The sequence below is a fragment of the Chroicocephalus ridibundus genome, chromosome 3 (assembly GCF_963924245.1).
Source record: "Chroicocephalus ridibundus chromosome 3, bChrRid1.1, whole genome shotgun sequence".
NCBI lineage: Eukaryota > Metazoa > Chordata > Aves > Charadriiformes > Laridae > Chroicocephalus > Chroicocephalus ridibundus.
The window spans coordinates 92,615,250-92,637,303 of record NC_086286.1 but is presented as its reverse complement, the minus strand read 5'-3'; the positions used below and the strand labels follow the sequence as shown (position 1 = coordinate 92,637,303).

At 38.2% G+C, this 22,054-nt stretch overlaps 1 protein-coding gene across 1 annotated transcript in view; it reads right to left on the bottom strand.

The window, feature by feature from the left end:
• The window catches only part of ELOVL4 (ELOVL fatty acid elongase 4), a 34,336-nt gene that overhangs the window by 5,406 nt on the left and 6,876 nt on the right, over window positions 1-22,054 (bottom strand). Inside the window, exons 2-4 of the mRNA XM_063330111.1 lie at window positions 10,917-11,104; window positions 7,603-7,683; window positions 810-981 (exon numbers count right to left, since the gene is read on the bottom strand). Of these exons, the coding sequence (XP_063186181.1) occupies window positions 810-981; window positions 7,603-7,683; window positions 10,917-11,104 (441 nt within the window). The remainder of the gene's footprint in view (window positions 1-809; window positions 982-7,602; window positions 7,684-10,916; window positions 11,105-22,054) is intronic.

Sequence of the window (22,054 nt, the reverse complement as noted above, 5' to 3'; positions counted from 1 at the left end):
ACCTATTCAGTACAAGATATCTATAGTAAATGAAAGCATAAACCCCCCATGCAGTAAGTATTAGTGTGGTTTGGCAAAAAAACCCAAAATACTAATTTTGGTATGGTCTTTATTATATGTTATTTTCAGTGTCTGAAGCCTACAAAGCACATTACAAACAAAACAGGGTATCTTCCCTGAAGCCTCATCTCTGTAGAGCTTATAATTTGAGACACACGAGGCAAAACAACAGAAACAAGGGTACAATGCAGGCAAGGGAGGATGTGGCAAGTACAATGCAATAAAATTCTTTGATGGGGGCTTTAGAAAGGAAGAACCTTCAAGGGAAGGTTTCAGAATTTCATACATGCCTCTTTATAAAAAAGAAAGCAAACCCCAAACTCAGATACAATGCCAAAATAACGTCTCCATTAACTTCATTACATTTGCACACAGACTGTGGCCTGTAATTACATTTTGCAGTTCTCTGTATCTGCAAAAATTAAAGTTAGGCAAGACACGTTCATCTTTCCATTTCATACAGAACAAGGATCATTTTGAAGACAGAACTTCAGGCTTGCAATTGATGCCCATGAGGAAAAAAAAAAAAGTTTTGCAATTCATTAGATTATTGCCCTGTTATCTTTTCCTCCCCCACGTTTCCCACAGAGGAAGACTTTACACATTAAAGCTACTACACTGCTTCAGTGCTATTTACAGTCTTGTATATTATAATGTTAAGTCCACAAAACCTTTTTTTCCATTGCTCCCAAGCAACAACAATTCTCCCTTGTGTCCAATAAAAACGGTATGGGAAGAAGTGAACTCACCTTGTCCACCTGCAACCCACTTAATACCAATCCACCACAAGGTGAACATGGTGAAATGGTGATAGACATGAAGGAAACTAATTTGATTAAATTTCTTCCTCAGGATGAAGAATACTGTATCCAAATATTCAATTCCTTTAGAGACATAATACCACCATAAAGCAGCAGCTATCTGCAATGAAAAAAAGACAACACAGAAGTCTTAGTGATTCTAAGCTGCATGGAATAAAGTCCTCTCCACTTATCTGCTGCAAGAGAAGGATACCTCTTCCTTCCCCAGATTCTGAGAAATGCTGAGGTGGAGTCATCAAACATCTAATGGTATGATAACAAAACCAATACTCCACCATTCATCTCTTGTGGAAATGGAAGTATTACTCTGAATCTACTGCTCACAAATCACAACTGTGAAAAAGAGCCAACATAATAAAAAGCTTTGCCATCTCTGAACAGTTTACCAGTTAAACACTGGGAGTTTGTGTCCTCATTCTCTATCCTGAGCTTACTGGGAGACGACTACCACAGGGCCTCCTGTACTAATGAGGCAACACTTTGATGTGGTTAGAACAACGAGGCAGAAACATTACGATAAAATGAAGTTGCAAAGACTGAAACCTTATATAAAATTCTTTCAGTACCACAGGCATATGGGTGGGAAGACTCCAAATCACTCTTACAAACTAGGCGTGGTACGGATTTCACATCCGTTAGAGCAATGTTACCCTCAGCTTCTTCTGGCCTGCTCAGTAACCCCCTCTGGAAAGCAGCATTCCTCCAGTGGCTCTGTGCCATTCAGGGAATAGAAGAAACAAGACCACAGGAGACACACAAGCTGCAGAGATACAACACAGCTAGCCAACAGGGCAGTGTTATACACCCAAAATTCTTTTTCCAATCCACCCATGATAGTGAATCTTGCCCAAGATGCAACACAGACACGGTTTCCTGCTGAAACCAGGATATTGTTGTAACAGGTAAAGCCCAGAAGCTCTGCATAGCAATTTGCTAATACTATGATATGGGGGTATGGTGGTGGTGGGGACTCCCTTCCAGCTTCCAAAGCATAGCAACAAGTCTAGTTCCTGGCATCGTAAGTCATCTAGCTTGTTATGCAAGGGTGGGACCAGAACATATCCCAAATGGTGACTCACATAGAAAAAAAAAAAGTTGGAAATGGCACTACCAGCAAGGACAGCCTGCAAATGTCACAACACACCTATTTGTAAGAAGTTCACCTGGTCTTTCAGGACCCATCTGATGGCAAATCAGGCTTTCTTACTTTAACACAATGTGAAATAACCCCACCACCCCCTCAGTCCCCAGGGGAGGCAGAAGAGAAAAAGTTAAGACTGCAGTAGCTTCCCTTCCCAAATAGACACATACTGTTAGGCAAGAGAGAGAAAGGGCAATCAGGAGAGTGAGCAGTACAGAGCAATGCTACAGCTCTGCATGGTGTTTTCCTCCACCTCTCCAAATAAGCAGGAAAGGAACACATTTCACTTCAGAGTAAGTTTGTCACAGTCCTAATTGGACGGGTGAACATTTTAGGAGAGATTACAGCAGAAGCAAAAAAGCAGCACGGGAATGCCGCAGATCTGCATTGCAGACTCTGCAGTTTCCCAAAGGGACTGCACAACTTACTATTGCCAAACTGCAGACTTTTATGTATCCGTTACTCTGAGAATACCCTTCTCACTCTCTGGATGTGATTTAGCCTACTTCAGGACTGAGGAAGAGGAGGCAGATTTTGTCAATTTTTTTATATTAAAAGATACTAATATCTGTCAAAGTTGGAGAGAGACTTAATGAGACCAAAGTCACTCCCACAGATCTTGGAGTTCCCAGACACACAGGCAAGCTGCAAGAACTACCTATATCTATACATATGTATATATGTATCTATTGCTCAATATCCAGTACAGTTCTGCCTCTGGGACAGGTAGTCAGGTGTTTAATAACACCCACATCAAGGCTTTGTCTCACACCCATGGATTAGCATAACAGTCCACCACCTTTTACAGTTCTTTGCTAAAGCTGCATCTCTTAAATAAATCAAGATAAGCATCTTTTCATCTCATGAGTTAACAATAAACACTTGGGACTATATCGATAAAACGACAAGCCAGTACTACAATACTCAAGCTCTTTGGAGGTTCTTCCTTCCGAGAAACTTTTAAAGAATCAATAGCTCAGTTACAAGCAAACCACCACAAAATCTCTTATAAAGCTGATGTGCATTTTGTTAAGGAAACAGTAGAACAGTAAGCCAAACAGCCAATAAGCAAATAGCCAATTTACTGTATGACATAGAGCAAAATATAAGTAGAAGAAAAACCCAACAAAAACTTTATGTTTTATGCCCAAGACGCCACAAGTTCACTATATGCACCTGGACAAGTCATTTAACACACCTCATTCCTCTTCTTTTGAATTCCACCTGCCTTGCACAGGAAGCAATTACAGACTGTGGATCAAAATCAGCCAAACTTTTGATCAAAATGCTTCCAATCACTTGAGAACAAAAATGGCCTCCATTCCTCCATTTCTTTGCAGGATTATACCTGCCAATTTTTGTGTTCCTGTAGATTTTTTTTTCCTGACAGCTCTTTTGCTCTCCTCCTATCATCAAAATTTACTACCATTTTTCTCAAACCTGTTAGGTTTCATGTACTGATGACCTATTTCAGTGCTCCCAATGACTTAGGCAGATGTTTTGATCATTAGCTTATAGATGCAGAAAAAAAATGAAACAGATGTTAAGTCATTTGCCTGAGGCCATGCATGCAATCAGTGACAGAGGGCAGAAATAAAGTAGAACAATACCCCAATATGTAAGCTATGTCAGAAGCAGATGGCTACTATTAAACTTCTGAAAAGCAGCAGAAGTTAGAACCTAACCTGTAGCCTTTCTTTGGACACAACAGGAAAGAAAGATTTAGCTTTAGAGAAAATATGCATTGAAAAGGCATATTTCTGAAATGAGTAATACTAGTCACGACCATACTTTTTCTGGAAATTTTCATATGCACCAATCTAAGTCTGTTAAAAGACCAGATGGCACACTACAAACTAGGATTAAGGGGGTCAACAAGAGGACCAATCCCATGACCTCTGCCTGCTGCAGGGTTTTAGAACGGAGGGCTGTTTTAACATTGGACACTGTTCCTTCACCCTCCTTCCTCATTTCAGGTTGGAGATAGTTACCGATTAAGGCATTTGAAGGGACGGGTGCTCCTTAGAAGGTAACAGTAACATGAAAAATTAGAGTGGCTTTTAAAGAGAACTCTTTTCCCTGCTACAGTTATAGAAGAATTTTGTTTACAGGACCATGAAGTCTATTTTGTTAAGTCAAGTTCCCTTCTCACAGAGGTTTAAAGTAAATTATTATTATATTTATTTCATAAGAGGAAACTAGTCAAGCTCTAGACAAAAATACAAACAATGCAGTTTACAGTTACAATACAGAAGAAAACAACAGCTCAGCTTTATCAGCACACTCAAAACTAGGCACTAATTCACACAGCCCCAGATTCCTAATTCTCAGCTCTTCAGAAATGTTAATAAAATAGATGAACCTTGACCTGGGAAATAAGGACACACAAACATAAGCAGAGGGGGAAAGTGACTACCCACAGACACTAACATGCCTTAAGTTAGACAGTGTTAGGAAATTGTTCACTCCAAATATTGGAGCTTCCAAAGGAGTACTACAAAGCATGGATTTAACACCTCAGCCCTTTGCATTTATTATTCTGTCTCCTAAGCTATAACCAAAATGTTCTTCCAAGATGCAGCTGCAGCTCCTTCAGAATCCCTTCTTGGGGATTTCTTCCCGCTTTTCTTTCTTGTCTACTATGAACATCTTATTTTTTTTTTACATAACCAATTACAAAACACACTCCCTAACTTCCTGCCAGCAGTCAGTAAGGTGGTTACCCACCTCAGCCAGAAAATAAGTCCTTTAGAAAGGAGTTTATTTCTGCAAATATTTCTGCAACTGTGGAATCTAATTTCCATCCCTGCTTGCTCCAGTTGTCCATTGCCTCTTGAAGAGCAACAGCCAGGGGAGCTTGGATGAGATGAACAGGTGTAGGTACATTCAAAAAGTAAGTCGGAGGACCAATTTCTTCATACTATGTATAAACTATCTACAGACTTAACTGTCAGTGAAAGGCAGGAATCTTGATGAAGTTGAAAATGTGGAGACAAATTCATGGAAGAATATCCCCTTCAAAACTGGTAAAACAAAGAGACTATGTCTGACTTAAGAGGTCTGCAAGCTACAGATAGCTGGTGTTGCTACACTATACAGACAAAGTGCCACCACATGCCCTTACACTGTTCCCTTGAAATCACTATTGGCTTACTCTCTTGACACACGATGTGGGTTGGAGAGGAATGACATTTGCTGGCACCCAGGATAGCCAAACGCTTTTTTTGGAACCACTTAGCAGCTCTCTGTACTCCCTTGAAGTAAAAAGGATGGTTTCTTGACCCCTCATTTTGAGCAAGAGCTTTGGTCAAAAGGGGCCACTACACGCCAACATCATAGTGGCACATTCCCAAAAAGATAGTAACAGAGGTCATACCAGGGCTTCTATGTTGCCATTTAGACCACCATATGCAATTAGTTTCACATTTCTCAATATTTGTTCCAGCTTTCTAAGCCCCGCAATGAAGTCATATATGAAGCTGTTGCTTTCCAGAGCACGTTCCATAATGCTTTCTGAGCTCACTACTGTTCCCATTTGAGTTAGTCCCAGTCTCCTTTATCTGACTGATACAGGACTTATTTACTCATTCTCTTACAAATAAAGTTATTGCATTTGAAATTACTTCTACTGTTGCAGTGCAGCATTCCTCCTCAAAGAAAACCCAGTGCCAACAGATACTAGATGTTTTGCATGTAGATCTATTAAAAGTGTGTGACAGATGTGCTACAAGGTTTATCAATTCTAAACTCAAAACTGGAAAAAGAAGCCCACATTTACTTACACTTTAAAATTGCTTTTGCAGGTTTATATTATGAAAAATTACAGTGAAAGGAATCTTGAGGAGGTTTGGGGTTTTTTTTGTCCTACAGTGTTAAAAACCAAACAAACCATATCTTCTAAATGCAGAGCATGATACGCTGTAAAGCAGGCCAGGAACGTATCCCAGACTCTTTAGTTAGACAAAATATACTCGTGGAAAGTGGAGTTTTCTACTTGCGACTTACCTACCTAAATTCAGAATTCATGCAAAAGAACTACCAGATATGATCAAGGGTCTTGACTGATAACATACTACGCAGTTGCTGCAACAGCTTGAGAGAACTAAATTTTCCCTGCTTCCTCAACTCTCTCAGTTGCAAACTGAACATCTTACAACTTAAAACTTTAGAAGTAAGTTTATGCAAATCCACAAGTTTGCAAAAAAATTTTAAAAGTCAGGAAATCCAAAGAGCAGATATTCCTAGAGCAATCTTTCTTTTCTGTACATATCGTATGTAATAAATAAATTGTGTAGGTCACTTTGCCTTTATTTCATTGTATAATAATGCCTTGTTTGTCATAATGAACAAAACGGAATATAATTCTTTTGAGCAGGTCTGACCCCTCCACAGTTTCCCACAAATTAGTGCACCTAAAAGCAAGGCTATGAAACAGAATTTTTGCATACTACCTCTTGTACTTAGCTAATATAAAAACTCCTTAAATATATGCCATACCAGTCCCCAGTGTCACGAGGCTGAGTACAGGGGCATTCTATTTTGCTTATCTATTGAAAAAAAAAAGCCTGTTAAGGAGTCGTTATACCTGGGTAGATTTTGGTTTTAAACAAAATTATTAACAGAAGTATTCTAGTGACTGAGATAGTAAGTGCACAGTATTGGCAAAGGTGAAAGATAAGTGACTACCATAAAGCCAATAAAAATCTACAAGCAGAGTTGTTCTGGAACATCCGCCATTATACATAAGGCATAAGACTCAAACCTATCCTTCTCACTACCGTCCCTGTCACGTGCACAAGCTTCTGAGTAATACTACCCATGAACAGCCACTTTTTGACCAGACATTTTTTTAAATGTGTTATAAATACTATATGTATTTAGACTATAACACACTTTAATTACATTTTCAGGAACATGTTCTAATCTGTAGGTGAAACTTGCAAGAACAGCTGAGAGATTCTCAAGTGTCAGCTCTTCTGGAAGATAAGGTTTAGTACATGAGCTAATCAACAGTGTTACAGAAATTAACAAGCATCTGCACTTTGACTTTAATTTGAACGCTTTCCAAAAACCACACATTTGAAATCTAAGCTTCTACAATGAAATGTACTGATAATACATTTGCCGGGTAAAGGAGACAAAAAGCTGCCTCACCAGTATGAGTGAAGTGCAACCACAGCCTACGCTGACAAATCTTACTTGCTTTGATCTAGATAGAACACTGCACCTTTCCTGCGGTTACCCTGGTATCATAAATTTCAGCAAGGTCTAGGAACCAAAGTATGTATACAAAGTTTATCCTGGATCGTACAACCACAGATGAAGCCAAGGATGGTATCATTAAGACTACCCTTACTTGCAGCACTCAGATGAAAGTTAATGCAAATATGCTGATGCACTTTGATTAAACCTGCTACGTGCAATGTAGCCAAACCTGAAGCGATCTATGAGAATATAACGGGATACAGTGATGGCTGATAGCAGAACTTTGAAAACACTATTTTCAGACAAGACTTAAACCACCATGTAGTGCTATATATTACACACAATCATATACAAAACCAAAAAAGAAGTACTCACCCTAACTTCATAAACGTTATCTGAATAATCCACAGTCTGGCAGACGTAGCTGTACCCTCGAGCTCTTGATGACAAAAACAGCTGAAAATATTGAAGTTATACATGAGGGGAAAGATGCTACATAAAACATGTTCATAACAATTATCAGCAAATTTCTTGCTACATCAAACTTACCTGAACAGAAATATTTAAAATATCTTATCAGGCCTGAGAATACTATTGAAAAAAGCCAATACTTAGTTCTACAACCTGTTGTTACACAGTACTTATTTTTTTCTTGTAAATTAAAAAGAAAGTACTTATTTTTCCCTGCGTGTATCTGCCCAGATAATTAGAGCCCTGTACAAATTAGTAAGAATTCTAGTATGACCTTAAGCTATTCAAACATGAGTATTCCCTCTGATGGCTCTACCTTCAGAGTCAGAAATACCTACTATTCTTAAATATTCTGATACCTACTATTCTTAAAACAGTATACCAATTAATATTCAGGAAAAAAAACCCTGAACAGCCAACGCTGAGCCCTCATAAAACATATTGAGAGAAACTGGATGAAGAAAAGTTCCCCATTTTGCGCCAACAGAAACAGCCTAAAGCACATGAAGTGCTCCTGTAGGGCCACTCCAAATAAAGCACATTGCAATAATCTGAACAGGAGAAGATAAACTTGACATTTGAGCAAGTTCCCATTGGGAAGAAGAACACTTTTCTACAGTTGTACAAGGGTCAAGCAATACTTCTAATCTTGACATTCATAAACGTTATGATCCAAGAGTGTTTAAAGCCAGGTAATCCCACCCTGCTAAGGATCAAAAAAGACAGCAGGTACGCAGACATAACCTGTAAATTGTGACCTGTAAAAGTAAAGAAGGGTGATATAGAAAGATCTCCAAAATAAACATGGCTAGGCACTGACTATTCTTACCGCTACCCTGACCTCCATCTCATTTAGACTGAACTTGAGTTTACTTTGGTATCACAACTTGTACACAGCACTAGGAGTGCAGACAGATGCAGAGACAAGTGTTATCCAGATAAAACCAACACACAAAACTTTTTGAAACTCTGGACTTATTTGCTGCATATGTCTGTTAAGGAGGGAAACGAAAGAAAGAACTGCCCACAGAAATGATCCTAAGTCATTGAACTACTTCTGCATCATCCAAGCCCATTTACAAACTCCTGTAACACCACTACCCTCCAGTGTGATCCCACACGGGCACAAGCACGTTTGATAGTATCAGAGAAGAGCAGGGAACAGTGTAGTCTGCACTGTAGAGAAACTAACCAATCTCTACTGCGACCTACTGGGTAATTTGACCAAGGTTTACTTGGCAAAGACAGCAGGTTGACTTCACCAGACTGCCTCAAAGTAGAATAAGAAATTCAAGATTTTGTACCAAAATAGGGGCTACGTGTCTGTGACTTCTGCACGTTCTAAGCAAAATTTCCTCCTAATTTGAAACTGAACTTGTGTTCAACGTATGTGAGTCTTGGACTAGACAACCTAGCAGTGCTTTACGGACTTACCATTTTAACGTTAAGTTATCACAGATGAACAATATGGCTTGCCATCAGACTGATTATTTAAATAACATTTAAAGGCATTTCACATTCAAATTTTGTTCTCAGCAATATTTGGAAACTTTACAGTCATTCACAAAATACAAACTCTATCATTTTACCCATAGCAATTACATTACTCATGCAAATTACAACAGTGGCACACTGGTATTGTAAACCTCACGTAGACTGAAGCGGGAGTTGCCTGGTTAAAGGGAACAATTGAAACTTGAACACCTTCCTCCTAACAGCCTCTAAGATCAAGAAAAGACACTTCCTGTAAATGTTGTATCCATAGCCTTAACATCCATTGAATAACAACCTACCACTTGAAACTGCAGGAAACTAGAACCTCTGTCTGTGTCTAAAATTATGCGCTTTCAGACTATCTGCAGGAAATGTGTATTTGCAGTCCCATTCAAAGTTATGTAAATTCAGTGATTTGGAAATGCCATGCAAGCGTATGTGTTATCCTATAAGCAACATAGGTTTGAAAATTAATTGACTGCAAGTCTGGTATAATTCAGCTTATGGATAAAACAAAACAATTTAAAAGAACAAGTGAAAAAGACAGACATGGCAAAAGCACTGCAGAATTCATTTCAGAGGAGTTTCAGTTTTAATTTGCTAAGATGACTGGATTTCATCCATTCCCACAACCATCCTTGGGTGTCAGCATTAAATCCTGTTGTACATTTAGTATTTTATTACTTAGTTGATAGTGCAAGGAAACAATTTAGGTAAAATGATAACTGAGGTGTGATGGCTAAAATTTTACTGAACCACGTATTAAAAAAAGGCTGAAATCAGGTAATGATTTTATTATAGAAGCTCTGAGGAAGGGTCAATATACACATCATCATCAGATATGCAATGTTTTCCTGGCAAATTACAGGCCATTGAGAAAAAGAGTTCTGCAATGCTGTAATTTTAAGTGGTGTTTGCTTACTTCTGGAAACAGATTTTGCAAATTCATGATCTGAGGTCTTCCAGGAAGAAGACTCAATCCACATGAGCAAAGTCACAGCAGCATAAACTACTCCTTAGCATAAGCTACATTATGGACAGCTATCCTTGAATAATGATTACCAAACTGTTAAGTAATCCCACTTAGCTACTGCTAAAGAGCTGATCCACTGCATTGTTACTAGTCACCTCCTCTGTACAAAAACTTAACAAGAGAGAAACGCGGCAACACTGAAATTTATTAAAATTAACACACTCAGAATGTTGCGAACCAAATATTAGAAGTCTGTATACTTTTTTTTTATTTAAAGATACAGCTCACTTCATTTGATTCTTATTCTAAAAGATATGTTATAGACAAGATACTTTTTCTCTCTACAGACAATGGACATCGGAATTTCTAAAAATGATAAACACATTGAAGGCACCAACATAACAAGACACATTCTGACACCCTTTAGGATTATTAAAAAGAAAAAAATAATCAGTTACAAGTGTTAAATCTCTATGGACTTTAGTTAATCTGTCCACTAACATAAATCTAAGAACGTGGAATAGCTAGTACGCAAATTCTCTCTATAGACTCATTTAGTGCATTTATTCTCAAACAGAACATACCTAGCTACAGAAACACTCACATCAAAGGCAAACTCAGCTTTAGAAGTTTGTGAAAAACATTCACCCTCAATAGTCATCAGGAATATGTAAGATCGTTGTCATTTTTGCAACCTCTAGACAGCCTCAGACTTAAATAGGAATTCCCTCCTGTGAGAGGGCATACACACCTCTTTGAAAATGAAGAAGTTGAGTAGAACCATTCCAAAGTTGTAAACAACCAACAGGAAGCGTAACTGGAAGGGCTCTCTTGTCTTCATCCATTTGGGGCCCAGCCAGACAGTGAGGAGATAAATAGTGCTTATAGTCAGTGTTGGAAATGGAGACTGCATCAAGGGCCAATCATCAACACGTTTGTCTGGGGGAGGTGAAGCAAACAGAAGGAGTCAACGAGGTCTGAACAAAATATATTTCATCATCATTTTAAGCATTGCATTTGTTAAGTATTATTCTCTCCTGGAATAGCTGCATCAGATAGCAGAAACACAATACAGCCATTCTTTCTAGGAAGGTTAAAGAAAATAGTTTTAAAAAAACCCACTATATTACATTACCTCACACAGAGATCCGTTATGTCATGCAAGTTCTATTGTCCAATTCTACAATCCAAAACAATAAAGAAAACAGAATCACGTGAGCCCAAACCCAACCCACTAATCCTCCAAATGCAGTTTTGCTTATGATGAACAGTGACTGCAGTGGCAACATAACCAAATATTCAATACCACTGCAAATGAAAGATACACAAATTTGATAAACACTGATAAAATTAATAACTTTTATTAGTTTCAAGTTAGGCACTAAAAAGCTTCAAATTAATTTATACAGGTTGTATGATGCTAACCAATACCTTTGCTATTTGATGTAGGTCAGTCTCATGTTTCAGACAGAATACTAACAACGTTACTGAAAAACAACTAAATAAAAGAGTTTAAAGGGATGGTTCTAGTGAGAGTAACCTGTGCTGCCATATGGGAGACAAAGCTTTTATTTACAGTCTTCTTCAGCCACTCACAACATGCAGAGTTACACATACTCTAAGGCCCAGAATATGCTATATTGAGTCCCGGGTCTGTATCAAAAAAGCACTCTTAGTCTGATGAACCAGTGACATCTAGGATTAGAAGATGGCTCTGCCACAGAGGAGGGATGGGAGAGACTACAGTGACACCTCCTTCCTCCATGTTTCCTCCCCCTCCATAGGGAGGCTAATCTCTAGTTATAGCAAGAAATAAAAGGTAACTATTCCATAACTTTCAATACTTCAGATATTGCACAGCTCTACAACACTAACTGGATTATTTTCCAGATGCTTAAGCCAGTTGGAGTTCAGACACAATAAGGATAGCACAGAACAGCACAGGGCTGCTTGGGAAGCTCAGACATCTAAAACACCTGCCTTCAGTCATTTGTGGGAGAACTCACAAATAGCAACGCAGTTGCCCACAGACTTACCTAGAGGACAAGTTTCAATAGAGAACTGGTTTTCTTCATGGTAACCCAGAGACAGGGCAAAAACTCTATACCATAGATTAATTCCTGATCCCAGAAATACTAACAGGTAAATTAGAAACCCTTCTTATCTACAAAACGAGGAACTCTGATGCAATGAGGAAAGCACAGAACAGCACTGCCATTACTCCTCCTCCACTAATTTCTCATTTCCTTGGCTGTCCTTAAGGTCGTAAATTAGAACCTTAATTTAGGAGCAGGTTTCGTGAGACCCTCTATTTCTAATAAACAACACGTATTGTGAGCTACAGAAAGACACAGTGTGCATGGCACTGACTCTCCTTGCTTCTGGTTGATTTATCAATACTTGATCTGCACATTGCAAGATGCTGGGAGGCTGAAAAAGAAGAAAGAGAAACCAGCCTAGCTGCTTCCACTATGGCTGTTAATACCAGAAGAGAGAAGTCATCCTAATGCACGGAAACCTCCAGCAAGGCTGGTGCTGCCAGAATGACGGGAGTCAGCCTTGTGACTGCAGCCACCAACAGAAGCCAAGTGCAAGACAGGGCAAGAAGTACAGAGAGGAGTGGAAAAAATTCAGATAGACTGGCCATAGAAACACAGGCAGTGAAACAGAAATGAAGAAAGTGAGACAGGATAGTTAGTTACCTCTTACTTTTCAGCAAGTCCCTTGAACAGACACTTCTATTACAATATAATGTACTCTCTGTAAAACAGGAGAACAATTGCTTTATAGGACAGTACAGTATCTTGGGGTGTAAAGGAACAGCCCCATTTTCTAGACCTACCTATTGATGCTGAAATCACACCGCTGCATTGCAATTATTATACTGCTCTCTCCTTTACGCTTTAGTTCCTGCTCGCTTTTAGCAATTGCTCTACCAATCTGAATTTAAAAATAAACGATAATATCATTTAAAAGATTAGAGAAATGGAGAACCTCATCAGCCACCTGGTATGGCATAATGGGCAGACTCGTCTACACCAAGCAAGAAGAAGTGTCACTCCTTACTTAAGAGACAGTGCTGGGAATAGCCTATGTGTGACACACTTTTATCAAATCCGCATCTCACTTCAGACATTGAAGTGTCCAAAGAGTTAAAAGCAGGTGAGGCAAGAGACCCACTTGCTTTCCCAGCCTTCTCGCACTAAGCAATATAAAGAGGCAAGGACATACTAGAGACTCTGTCTTCTATTTTCTAACCCAGAGTTTCATGGTATCCTGAACGCTAACATTACCATACAAAAAATGTGAAAAAGGAAGAAGATTTGAATTTTATCCAGGAGCTGAACGTTACCACCCACTACTGAAAACAGTAGTGAAATAATGAAAAGCCATGACCTATTCCAGATTTCTTTTTGTGGCAGGAGACAAAGATTTCTAGAGGGAAGAACGAGGATTCACTGGAGGGTGAAAGGAAAGACAAAAGGGACAACTTTCATAAAAGCCCAGCTCTAAGTGGGCTCTCTCCTTGTGCTTCATCAGCACTGTAAACAGTTCTTTCACCTACTCTCCACAAATACTACAAATTGAAGAACTTAACTGGAGAAAACCAAAAGATATATTTAATTAACTCTGACAACAACATAAGAGCCCCTGGGCAGCTGCCATTATACTTCCATACCTGTATCATGGTTTCAGCCTGTTATTTTCCCTCTGCACAGCGTTTTTGGACACTGAGCCACCACATCTCAAGACGAGTCTTAAAGTATTTGCAAGAAAAGCATAGCTTACTGATATACACCACATAACACACTGCCCAGGGAATCCAGCTCATTGGAATTTTGGGGGCTTGACCTCTCCTGGGACAATTAATTATGTTTTGAACACAAAATGCCTGTGTGCGAGGGAATCCAGTAGGGGATTCAGTTATGCAGTACATCCTGGCCAAACCAGAAGTATATCAATAGTCAAAAAGTTTATTCTAATTCCTACTGTGCTAACTTAGAACAACACCTTGCATATATTTTAAGGGCATTTAGGAGACTGTGCATATGATTATTTTTTACTAATACTGTGGCATCAGAAAAGATGTTACTATTCATCTTAGAACTTACTACATTTAGAAACTTGTTCATCACAAGATCTCGCCTGGATAATGCAAAGTAACTTGTTCAGTTTTAAATCAGCTCCACGCGCCATTCTTGTTGCACAGAAGGTATTACAAAACCAATTTAATTTCAGTTTACCAGGCAAGCCTGCTTGTCTGTGTTTTACGCAGAAAACACAGTTACATGCAGACCCTTGTTCCAAACTGCTTTTCAGATACCCTCTTTCAAACCAAGACAAATTCACTCTCTTAAGTCATCTGCCTAAGTGACAAACCTCCCAAGGTACTCCAACACCCTGCTCCCTCCCACCCCATTTTAGCAAAACAGTGCAATTTTGTGTCCTACTTACTAGCTGGTGCTGATGACCACAAATGATTTCTGCAAATTATAGAGAACTGTGATAGCTTAATACGTATGACTGTATTAAATCCTGCAGTACTTCACACGCAATAGGTACTTCATTACCTGAAAGATGAAATAAGCTTGAAACAAAAAGGCTAGCTCCCTGAATTAAAAAATCCCTCCAACTGCTTTGAAGCAAAATGACCATTGCCTTTACCTGATTAGAATTGACAGAGACTGACTGAATCTTTCAGGGGATTAATGCATTTGTCTTTCAAATCCTAAGACCCAGATTCTAATTCGATCACAAATGAAATGTCTGTTGTAAAGGCCCAGCATGTAGTACAGTGCTTTTTTTGTAAGGTGGGAGAAGTTTCAGAACAAACACTTAAAGTTGCACTCAATTGTAAAGGTGAATCCAGAGTAGAATAAGGCATCTGCTAATGTGTTCCCAATAGGAAATTACTGTTATGTAAGGAAAGAATAGGAAATACTTATATACATAAGGTTTTCCTGTCATTTTGCATATATACATTTTAAAATGTCACATTGCAAAGACGACACAAGAAATAGAAAAACATATATATATTATATATATATTAAAAAAATAACTGAAATTTACCTGAGGCACTTTTACCCTGACAAGATTTAGTTCTTTATGTGGGGCAATTAACACTAAATACACACATAAAACTCTCTGATTTCTTCCTCCAAAGCAAGAACAAGAGCAGGACCAGTGAGAAGTACTGAATATCCTACTCGATAATGTCCAAAGAGGACATAATTATCTTATATTGAAATATGGAAGGCAAACGAAGATGAATTTCAATAAGTAAGGCTGCACTGATTGTGACCTAGAGCTAAAAATCACAAGAAACTTCTGTGAAACATACTGTTAAGCGTTTTAATACACAAATACTTCTGTTAAATGTGGTTCAGCATTTCCTTTCCAATAGAGAGGCTTTTAGATGGTTAAACTTCCTGCACATTACTGAGCCTATCATCATTTTTTTTTTCTTTCCTCAAGAAATACAAGCTTTAAAAGAAGCAAACAAATGCATAGCACAGTTGCTCCTACATTCATGAAGAGAAATGCTGAAACAGTACAACGGTGACTATCTCTGTTTTTAATATTAGTTTTACAGAAAATACTACATAACTAAAACACATCACTTTTGAAATTCCTTGCATTCATATTAGAATCAAAATCAATACTTAGCAAGTCTTCATGTTTACTTTAACAACATATGTATTCCTTAGCTATAAGGTCACTACTCACTAATTTATCTGGAGAGCCTTTCGAAGTTATTAATAGCTATTGATACTATTCTCAGCGCAAAGACACTTACAGTGCCAATCCAGCACATCCATCTGTCCAATTACATTTCTAAAGACACTGCAGAAATGATGGTGACTGTTTAAAGGCGGTTCTTAACAGTGAGAGCTCTCTGCAGACCACAGTTTATTTTAACAAGAAGTCCGCTCAAAGCCCAATCTCAGTTCAAGAAAGGTTTCCTTAAACGAGTAAAATTTTAATTCCACAATATAAGGAAGGCAAACCAGTGTTATCTAATTGTAGTATTGTTGTATGAACTACACTGTTTTAATCCTCTAAGAATTTCACACATCTTGTTATCTCCACTAGCACTCTAATTGAAGGATATTTCTTATATGCTATGTGTTTTCATTTTGTAAACATGTGAGAAACTAACTTCATACACCTTAAAATGTTTACAAAGCTTTCACAGTAAACTCCTTTGCAGTATTTTAGTTCTCCCCCTCTCCTCCTTTTCTTTTTGGTTACAGATTTATATTCTATACAACATACTAATCTTTCTGCATTTGTATTAGGAATACTGGCTCAGTCCTGTAAATATTTACAAGTGAATATAAGGTCCACTGTGGCTGTACAACCACTGCAGACTGTCTCAGTTGAAAGTAAACTTGAATAAGCATCTACATGATTGCATCTATATGATTAGACCCTAGCCTTTTAAACTAAATGGAGTAATGCATCACAATCACTTGAAAGTACCTCTACTGTTACCAGTTTGTAGAGATTCCATGAAAAAAAGCTCAGCCTTTGACTAACTAAAACCTCAGAACGTACAAATGGAACAGCTGAGGCTATAAACTCAGCCTTTAAAGTACACAACTAACTAAGGCTGCACAACTTGAGACTGAAGACTGTTAGAGAAGTACCTCAGCAGAGTCAAAATTGAGAAGCCATGTATCTTTGGACTGAATACCTACAGAAGTTAGAATTTTCTATTCACTTATTTATTACAATTTTAATAGAGCAGTTTATAGGGCCCAAAATGAATGATTCTTTTAAAGGCTTACGGTGCTTGAATTAACTTGTCTGCTTTGATATTGATTATTAATTGCACTCTAATATATATATACTCAATATAATTGCACTCTAATCCTCAATTATCTCAGTTTATCAAGTTTTTTTATGAGAAATCCTATGATAGAGTATTGAAGCTAGTGCATGAACTAAAATAACAAGTGCCTGTTGCCTCACTCCTATTTCAATCAGAAAAAAGTCTATGTCTTCTTAGAAGGGATTGTGCAGACAGATTGCTGCAGGAAAGCAAAAGAATTGGGACACAGGAAATGTCCAGTTTATGCTTCTTTCTCACCTTTACCTCACTAGCCATACTTGGCAATGCCTGCAGTCTTCTGGCACTACGGGCATTTCTGAGTCTGACGGGGTCAAAGACACCTGTACCTAACTCAGGAACGTTGCAATCTAGTATAATCTACAAAGCAAAGACCATGAAACTTCCCCTAATGCACATTTTAGCTAAAAGATCTTCCTCAGAAGATTTTCCCGTTTTACGACAGGGTATGTCATTCAGAGGCAGAGAACCCAGCAGAACACGTTAACAGCTTGCTGTAAAATGTTAACTGGACTCACTGCATAAATTTGCTCCTCAAATCCAAAGGAATTAGGATTAAATTTTAACCAATTTGTGATACTTTTCTCTGCTAGACTGAAGACCCATCTTTTATCATGTTTTCCTCCTCATTTGGGTAGTTATAAGCAGATATCAGGTCACTCACTAGCTGCCTTTTTTTCTAAAAAAAAAAAAAAATATTTAAAAACCCACCTTATTTCATTCACCTGAAGGCATATTTTCTAATCCCTTAATCATTTTCATGGCTCTTCTTTGGATACCCCACAAACATGCAAATCTGCCTTGCACCTCTTTGACAGGGAAAATTAACCATATCAATCAAGTCCCTGCCACTTTCCCTCACAGAAGAACTATCACAATAATGTCATAGCATCAGTGCTGGTTATGACTGGCAAGAAAACAAAGAGTATGTTACCGGTAAAGCTAAGGATGACGTGCATACGATGCCATATGGACAAAGGTTCACAAAACAGCACAACAGCTGGCCCGATTTAAGTAATTTATTTTAATACAGAACCCAGTACAGAGAAAAAATACTTGATCTTCAAGAATGAACAGGAATAGCTGAGTTAAGTATTTTGTCTATTTTCAAGCTTTAACTATCCAACAACAAACTAATTTATTTGGACCAAGAACAACAGACATCAAAATTTTATGGCAAAGCATTATTGTTTTAACAAGCTATGAAACATCAAGCTAAAATGCAAGAATAAAAATATTCAGTCTCAAGCACAATGAATAATGAAAGCATATACCCTGAAAGACAAACCAAGAAAACCCACAGATTTTAAAAGTTTGCAGACGAAGCTGTACAAATCCTGTTGCACTCAGAAATGAGCGATGCCAGCCTCAAAACCAAAAGGACTACAGACAAGACTAACAGGTACTGCCTATGACCAGCTGTGGCTTTGTTTTAAACGTCAGGGCTTCCTAATTGACTGTTTAGTCTTCTTTAAAGCTGTAACAGCAACATAAAATCAAAATACCACATAGCTAAGAGGAACATCTCCTGCAGCTAATGGACACCTACGTAATATGCATGTTTTATAAACTCACGTTAAAGTAACAGGAATGCCATCTCAATTTGTTGTATTTTAATCAGTATTCCTATTATTCTAACTAACATTCTAGTCTTCTTGGAACTCCCATCATTCAATCATTATGTCTTTGTGCCTGTACACAGCAATTACAGGATACACTTGTTTCAAGGCAAGGATAATAATAGAATTTTTATGACGCTCAGGAACCATAAGAATGCAATTTCAAGTCTAAGAGATTGCCTTGTTCAAATTATTTTTGATTTACCTCCTCCACCATGATTATTCGAGAGGACGGTGCAAACACTCTGCTTCAAGGAATAATAAAAATATAATCCTCATTTAAGCTTACACAAGATTTGCAAGATAGTAAGCCCTTGAGGCACGTAGCATTCTTCCATATGTCAAATCTTACTTTTTCAAACATCACAAAAGCAAGATATATTCCCAGTGCAGTGATACCTGCACGTCTTTTCTTAAATGTTACAAGTTATGGAGTAAACAGATAAAGAAAACAGATGAAAAAACAACAACAGAAAAACCCCAACCAACCCACGGAATGCAATTTTATTAACTAGTTGCAGAACCCTATGATCCAGCCCATGTATCTGTATTTCTAAAGAAATAAAAGTGCAGCATAAAACACACTTCAACAAGCTTTCCTTCCACAGCGTTTTCTTTATTGAAACTTTTATTCAGACTTCTCTGGTCTTAGCCCAAACTTATTTCTGAGAGCTCAGACTGCAGATGTCATTACTTCACACAGAAGTGGTGGGGTTTGGGACTATGAAAATAGTTGTAGGGGTATCAGTAAGCAGTAATACAAACGCAGGATTTATGTGTATTCAATGTTGCAATAACAGATTAGACTATTGGTCCATCTAGTATGATTCAGGGTTTTATAATGCCGAAGGGGATGATCATAGAATAAATCTTCTCCATAGACAGTTTTATTGGATTCCCTGAGTTAGAAGCTCACTTCCTTGAAAAACGTGAAGGATTATTAACAACTGTTTAATAACAACTCTGCAAGGCCTTATCCACTGTAGAGACAAGTGTTACATACTCAGCATACACGGGATAGTAAGTTCAGTACTGAGCTATGTCTTGCTAACGTGCTAACACAGCCCGAGGATACTGATGATGAACTACACAGCAAATGTAAACAACTGATGTTGCTGCTCTCGTAGCACAGGGTGATTTGGGCTTGCAGATGAACATTTAGAGACTCCTAGATGCAGTAGCTGAACATGTAAGAAAAACACAAATGGAAGTGAAACCTACCTAAAAATAATACCAGAAAGCTACGGGAGAGCATTTGCAAAGAGCTGTGCTGAGATCTCTCTGATAAACTACCTGTTTTCTCTCTTTGCATCAGCACGAGGATGCTGGCCATCAATTTGGTTTTACAGACTGATGAATGAGGTGTGAATTCTGTTTTGAGTAAAAACTACACAAGGAGTTAATGAAATATATTAGCTCTTATCTTCAAAGTTCAGGGGCAGAAGTAAAATACACAGTTGTGAGGTACATTAGGTCTTCTGTTAGCCTAACACAAGTACATCACTCAAACCCTCCAAAAAAATTAACGCTGCAAAACATTTAGAGTTTATTTCCTCAACATGCCGTTGACATCAGCAAAAGTGACAAATCTATGGGGAAGGGGAAAAAAACCCCAAGAAACAACCAACCCCAAACCAAAAAAAGAGACTAATTTTGAAATGTTGATTTTCAAAATGTGAACTTAATAGGAAATGTTCTTAGACCCAAAGATGACCAGAAGAATGATCACTGTTTGAATCTTTCACTCACTAAATATACAGTAGCAAAATCATCAGCTTGGCAGCTAGATAATGCCATACCCAAAGGAGCACTACAACTAAGTCCCTTGCTTCTACAGTCATGTTACCTTTCATGGTAACATATGGCCCCCAAATCTAAGCTTCTCTAATGGTTTCTGCAATAGTTTCTCAATCTTGATCAAAAATTCATGGATCACTGAAACTGAGATTAGAAAGGGTAGAAAATCTGACCCAGATGTGAAAGCACTTTGGGGTACTCTATGTGTAAATATTTCTATTGGTCATATCTGTCCTGGTAAACCACTAAATATTAAATGCAAACCCAGAAAACATGGTTATGAAGTCTCCTATTTACAGCCCAGTGATTCAATTCAGCACCTGTATTTCCTGTTTTTTTTTTTTTTTCCTTTAGAGTATCTTAAACCATTTAAAAACAAGGTGTTACAATGATGCTCTAGAAATAGAAGGCCATAAAATCTTGTCTAGAGAGCTAAGATTTACTGGCTCAACAGAAAAAGTGAGAGACATTGATTATAAATTCCGTTCTTCCAGCAACGTTCTGTGAGCATTTAGAAAGCAATAAAACTACCTCTCATACTTGCTATAACTGGGGGAGGGAAAACAAGGAAATTATATCTATAAGCAGAATAAAAAAAAAATAGAAAAGCACTGTGGTCAAGCATGCAAACTGAAGCATAACATACAAGAGCAGGAAGAAGATACTTTTGAAAGACTGCAGAAAGAGACAAGAGGAATAGGAAAATATGATGGAAACAAACCAAATAGTCAAGAGTCCACGATTATGCTGAAACAGAAACGCACATGTGGGAGATGAGTGGATGGAGTGAAACTAGGAAAGAATCTCATGGTACAAGCAGACACAATGCCATGGAGAGAGAACACACTCCGGGGCAGGAGTTAAGGATCAAACCACTGAGATTATTCAAGTACATAAAGAAAGGAGTTGAGTTACAGGCACATAAGCGAGTTAACCTGACACAACCAATGCCCACAGGCGTGCCATTATCTTGCACCAAATGCAAGCCAAATTTGAGGTAGCTTATTCCCCCTCACCTTCCATAAGAGAAGGGTAAACTAGCTCATGTTTATCTTGAGATCCAAGTACACACAATCGGAGTTAATACAAAACATATTGCACTCAATTCATCTCTAGGCTTGCCTCGGAGCTACTTACTGCTTTACAATCTACAATCTAGGGTACAGTCCTGCAAATACCCACAGAGCTGACACTTGAATCTCAGCAGGCCTGAATTTCAGAGCTGCCTTCACTTATGTCCTTAAAATGCCACAAGACCTTGAAGTCCACAGGCTCAGAAGCACCTGAGTCTTGACAAAATTGAGCACGGTTGTATCCGCTTGCCACCTAAACAAGATCCAGAAACTACGTATCCCTCCATCTACATCTTCCTAAAGGAGATGTCAGTGAGATAGTCCCACACACAAGAGCTCCTTATGTAAGCCAATGGCAGCTTCCAATTTGTTTTCAAATACAGCCTGAGAAAGCAAAGCCTTGCCATATAACAGTTTACTTGTCAGAGTGGTCCTACCTCATGGATCAGATTTGCCCTTAAAAGCATACTGTCCCAACTTCTGTGCTCCAGGCACACTCCACTCATACCAACACTTTCTAAAACCCAAAGTTCTCATTCTTTTTACA